This window comes from Haliotis rubra, unplaced genomic scaffold (genome assembly GCF_003918875.1).
Source record: "Haliotis rubra isolate DU_JTF1 unplaced genomic scaffold, ASM391887v1 Scf739, whole genome shotgun sequence".
NCBI lineage: Eukaryota > Metazoa > Mollusca > Gastropoda > Lepetellida > Haliotidae > Haliotis > Haliotis rubra.
This window is the reverse complement of record NW_025767456.1, coordinates 455,375-459,038: the sequence shown is the minus strand read 5'-3', so window position 1 is coordinate 459,038 and position 3,664 is coordinate 455,375. Positions and strand designations below refer to the sequence as shown.

Here is a 3,664-nt window from a genome sequence, read left to right as displayed (position 1 = left end):
GGGATTATTAATCTTCTTTTAAATACTCATTTTTCTTCACCCGTATAAACAAGTGCAGCACTCGGCATAAATAAATAGTGGGTGATGGACATCTTGTCTGACTAAAAGTTTGATTTGCTTGTATAGAAAGTATTTTTTACGAATAACAGCCACTGTATCCATTTTTATTTCATGTTTGACCTTTAACAGGGTTTACTTTTATCAAATATAATTTCTTGCATTTGTATAGGTGTGTGTACATGTGAATACATATATACTTGCATTTCGTTCAGATGTTAGGACTATGTTATCTGTCTTTCGCTTGTTCCCTTCGTAAACATAAGTCTTAGAAATATAAGAAAGCAAAACAAAACATATTTTTGCTGTTTTTTTTATTCAGGAATGTATTTTTTTATATTTTTATAAAAAAACTTCAAAAAAGTGACATAACAAGGATATGACCAATTGCACAAAGAGATGAAAACATGTACAAGTTTGATCGATGACACGACCAGCGAGATAGTCTCGTGTCGGGCTAGTGTCTTATTAGGGCTGTTGAGCATAGTTCACAGGTCGAAATTGAGCGATGGCGCCAACATGTTGGTCATGTATATGCATTTGAACACAGACATGACAGGTTATTTGCATAACAGTTTGGTAATACTTTCAGGAGTCCTGTAACTTAGAAGCACTTCCTGTGTACAATGGATGGGCCGGACTCATCGTACTCCTGCTTGCTGATCCACATCTGCTGGAAGGTGGACAGAGAGGCCAAGATGGAGCCACCGATCCAGACGGAGTATTTCCTCTCTGGAGGAGCGATGACCTTGATCTTCATTGTGCTGGGAGCAAGGGCTGTGATCTCCTTCTGCATACGGTCAGCAATGCCGGGGTACATTGTGGTGCCTCCTGAGAGAACAGTGTTGGCATACAAGTCTTTACGGATATCAACATCGCACTTCATGATGGAGTTGTATGTTGTTTCGTGGATACCAGCAGATTCCATACCCAAGAAGGATGGCTGGAAGAGGGCCTCTGGACAACGGAATCTCTCGTTGCCAATGGTGATGACCTGACCGTCGGGAAGCTCGTAGCTCTTCTCCAGGGAGGAGGATGATGCAGCAGTTGCCATCTCCTGCTCGAAGTCGAGGGCGACATAGTCCAGCTTCTCCTTGATGTCCCTGACGATTTCTCTCTCAGCGGTGGTGGTGAAGGAGTAGCCACGCTCAGTGAGGATCTTCATGAGGTAGTCTGTGAGGTCACGCCCAGCGAGATCCAGTCTCATGATGGCGTGGGGAAGGGCGTAACCCTCGTAGATGGGGACAGTGTGGGTGACACCATCACCAGAGTCAAGAACAATACCCGTGGTACGACCAGAGGCGTACAGAGACAGAACAGCCTGGATGGCAACATACATAGCTGGAGAGTTGAAGGTCTCGAACATGATCTGGGTCATCTTTTCACGGTTGGCCTTGGGGTTGAGTGGAGCCTCAGTCAGGAGGACGGGGTGCTCCTCTGGAGCCACACGGAGCTCATTGTAGAAGGTGTGATGCCAGATCTTCTCCATGTCGTCCCAGTTGGTGACGATACCGTGCTCAATGGGGTACTTCAGGGTGAGGATACCTCTCTTGGACTGAGCCTCGTCACCGACATAGCTGTCCTTCTGTCCCATACCGACCATCACACCCTGGAAGCAAAGACAAAACTCGTCAGCTAAATGTCTTATGCATACAGACAATGAGCTTCTATGTTAAACATATCACAGCAAAACCTACATTAAAGCAGAATATAAAGCAATCAATGCCGTAAAAGACAATAAAACTAAAATCATTTCCAAATATGGACATTATTTACAACTTAAAGCTATCAGAGAAGGAAACATGTTTAATATTTCAACGCGGATGCTAATAATACGCCCCATGTTTGGCGTTTCATTTATGCCCTTTTATGGTATGCCGGCCATCTGTGAAACACACATGACGTCACCACATGATTGTTGGGCTCGCAGAATCTCATCTCCGGGTTGAAGATAATATTCACGTTAACCAAACAGCAGATTAAGTCACTCAGATTATCTCAAAACATTAATTCAGTTGTGGATTCAAATATGAATTGATATTTAGGAAGAAAAAAACAAGCTTCCTCAGAAAAAGGAAACGAAAAATTTCCTATTAAATGTGATAACCTGATAAAGAAAATCGGGGATTTTAAAATATTTAGGATAATGAATACAATTAAATACGCCAAATGTGTTATAACATAGCGTCATCGCATGATTGAGGTCACATGACCAACAATGGACGCGATCAGGGGGCGTGTCAAATGAAATCCGCACCGGCCACGTGAAAACCGGCTGTATCGCCCGAGGGCAAATCTTGACGACCATGCAAGAATAAAGCCATAGAAATCTACGATATTTCGTGCAACCCGCCGTTCCCTAACGTATCATGCTGATTTCAACACAACTGATCGCAGTCAGGTTTGATACCGGATGACAAATATATTGGAACAGCAAATATTGATTTAATCAAGACAATGAAACTGGGCGTTGTCCATCTTATAACAAGGGGACGACACATTGTTCTATAAAACAAATCGTTACTATTATAGCCACCTTGAGAATCCATATAAAGGGTCTGATTTGAACAAATCAAAATCGTTATGTAAAAAAATACTCCATCCATTTGGTATATTAACTTATCATAAAGAAATGAGAAGTATATCTTCGACGAGATAGATACATCTAACAAGGCAGACAAAGGGTGGATTTGAACTGCAGTTCAAACCAAAATGGTTAACATTTAAAATCGGTCCAAACGGGGTTTTAATGAAGAAAGAATAGAAATATTTCAAACCTGATGACGGGGACGACCAACGATGGAGGGGAAGACAGCTCTTGGGGCGTCATCACCGGCGAACCCAGCCTTACACATGCCGGAGCCGTTGTCGATAACCAACGCAGCAACATCTTCGTCACACATTTTGATTACTTAAATTTTCCGTTGAAACACAAACAAAATTCACACACGAGTTCGCCGGCCGCTGACTAAGTTCAACTGAGACCGAACCTGCCACATGACATCTATTTATAACGCGTTCGATCGCGGCTTCTAGGAAATCCAGACACACTCTCCAAATAAGGAAATGCTTTCTGCCATATATGGTATGGTGTACGGGCTTTTCATCGTCAACACGCTTGAGCCCAACAATAGCTGGGTGACAGCGCGCACTGCCCCCTGGTAAGAGAGAGTGACCTCAGGCCCAATCTGGCCATTTGCTACTGGGTTGGGTTACAGACGTCAGTTGCCAAACATACCTACATATGTTATCAATATACTATGTATATATTTGTGTTGAAATATTTCATAATAGTGTACGCCACAGTGGTCAAACATTGATCTGATCGTTGGCGTTTTATTGTGTAGAAATATTTTGATTCGTTGAGTCATATTTTAGTTTTTAATATTAATTGACGTTCAAACAGAAATATTTCACATGATTATTTTGTATTTGGAATATATTTATATAAATCTAGTTTAATCAAGGTGGTAAGTGTCATTAAGAACATAACAGGCACTTTTAAAGTCTGTTGATAATTAAAAACTGCCTATTTTTACCGATGAAGCTATTAAAGTCGTAAATTTATACGTATGTCATATGCGCATTGGAAATCATAATAACGTTC

At 41.6% G+C, this 3,664-nt stretch overlaps 1 protein-coding gene across 1 annotated transcript; it reads right to left on the bottom strand.

Moving 5' to 3' along the window:
* Positions 1 to 354: 354 nt before the first annotated feature.
* Positions 355 to 3,058, bottom strand: LOC124259810 (actin-2-like). The gene is made up of 2 exons (XM_046694013.1): positions 2,835 to 3,058; positions 355 to 1,666 (listed from the first exon to the last, which is right to left on the bottom strand). The coding sequence occupies exons 1-2, from the start codon at positions 2,958 to 2,960 to the stop codon at positions 662 to 664; spliced, it is 1,131 nt and encodes a 376-aa protein (XP_046549969.1). The 5' UTR covers positions 2,961 to 3,058; the 3' UTR covers positions 355 to 661.
* Positions 3,059 to 3,664: the final 606 nt, after the last annotated feature.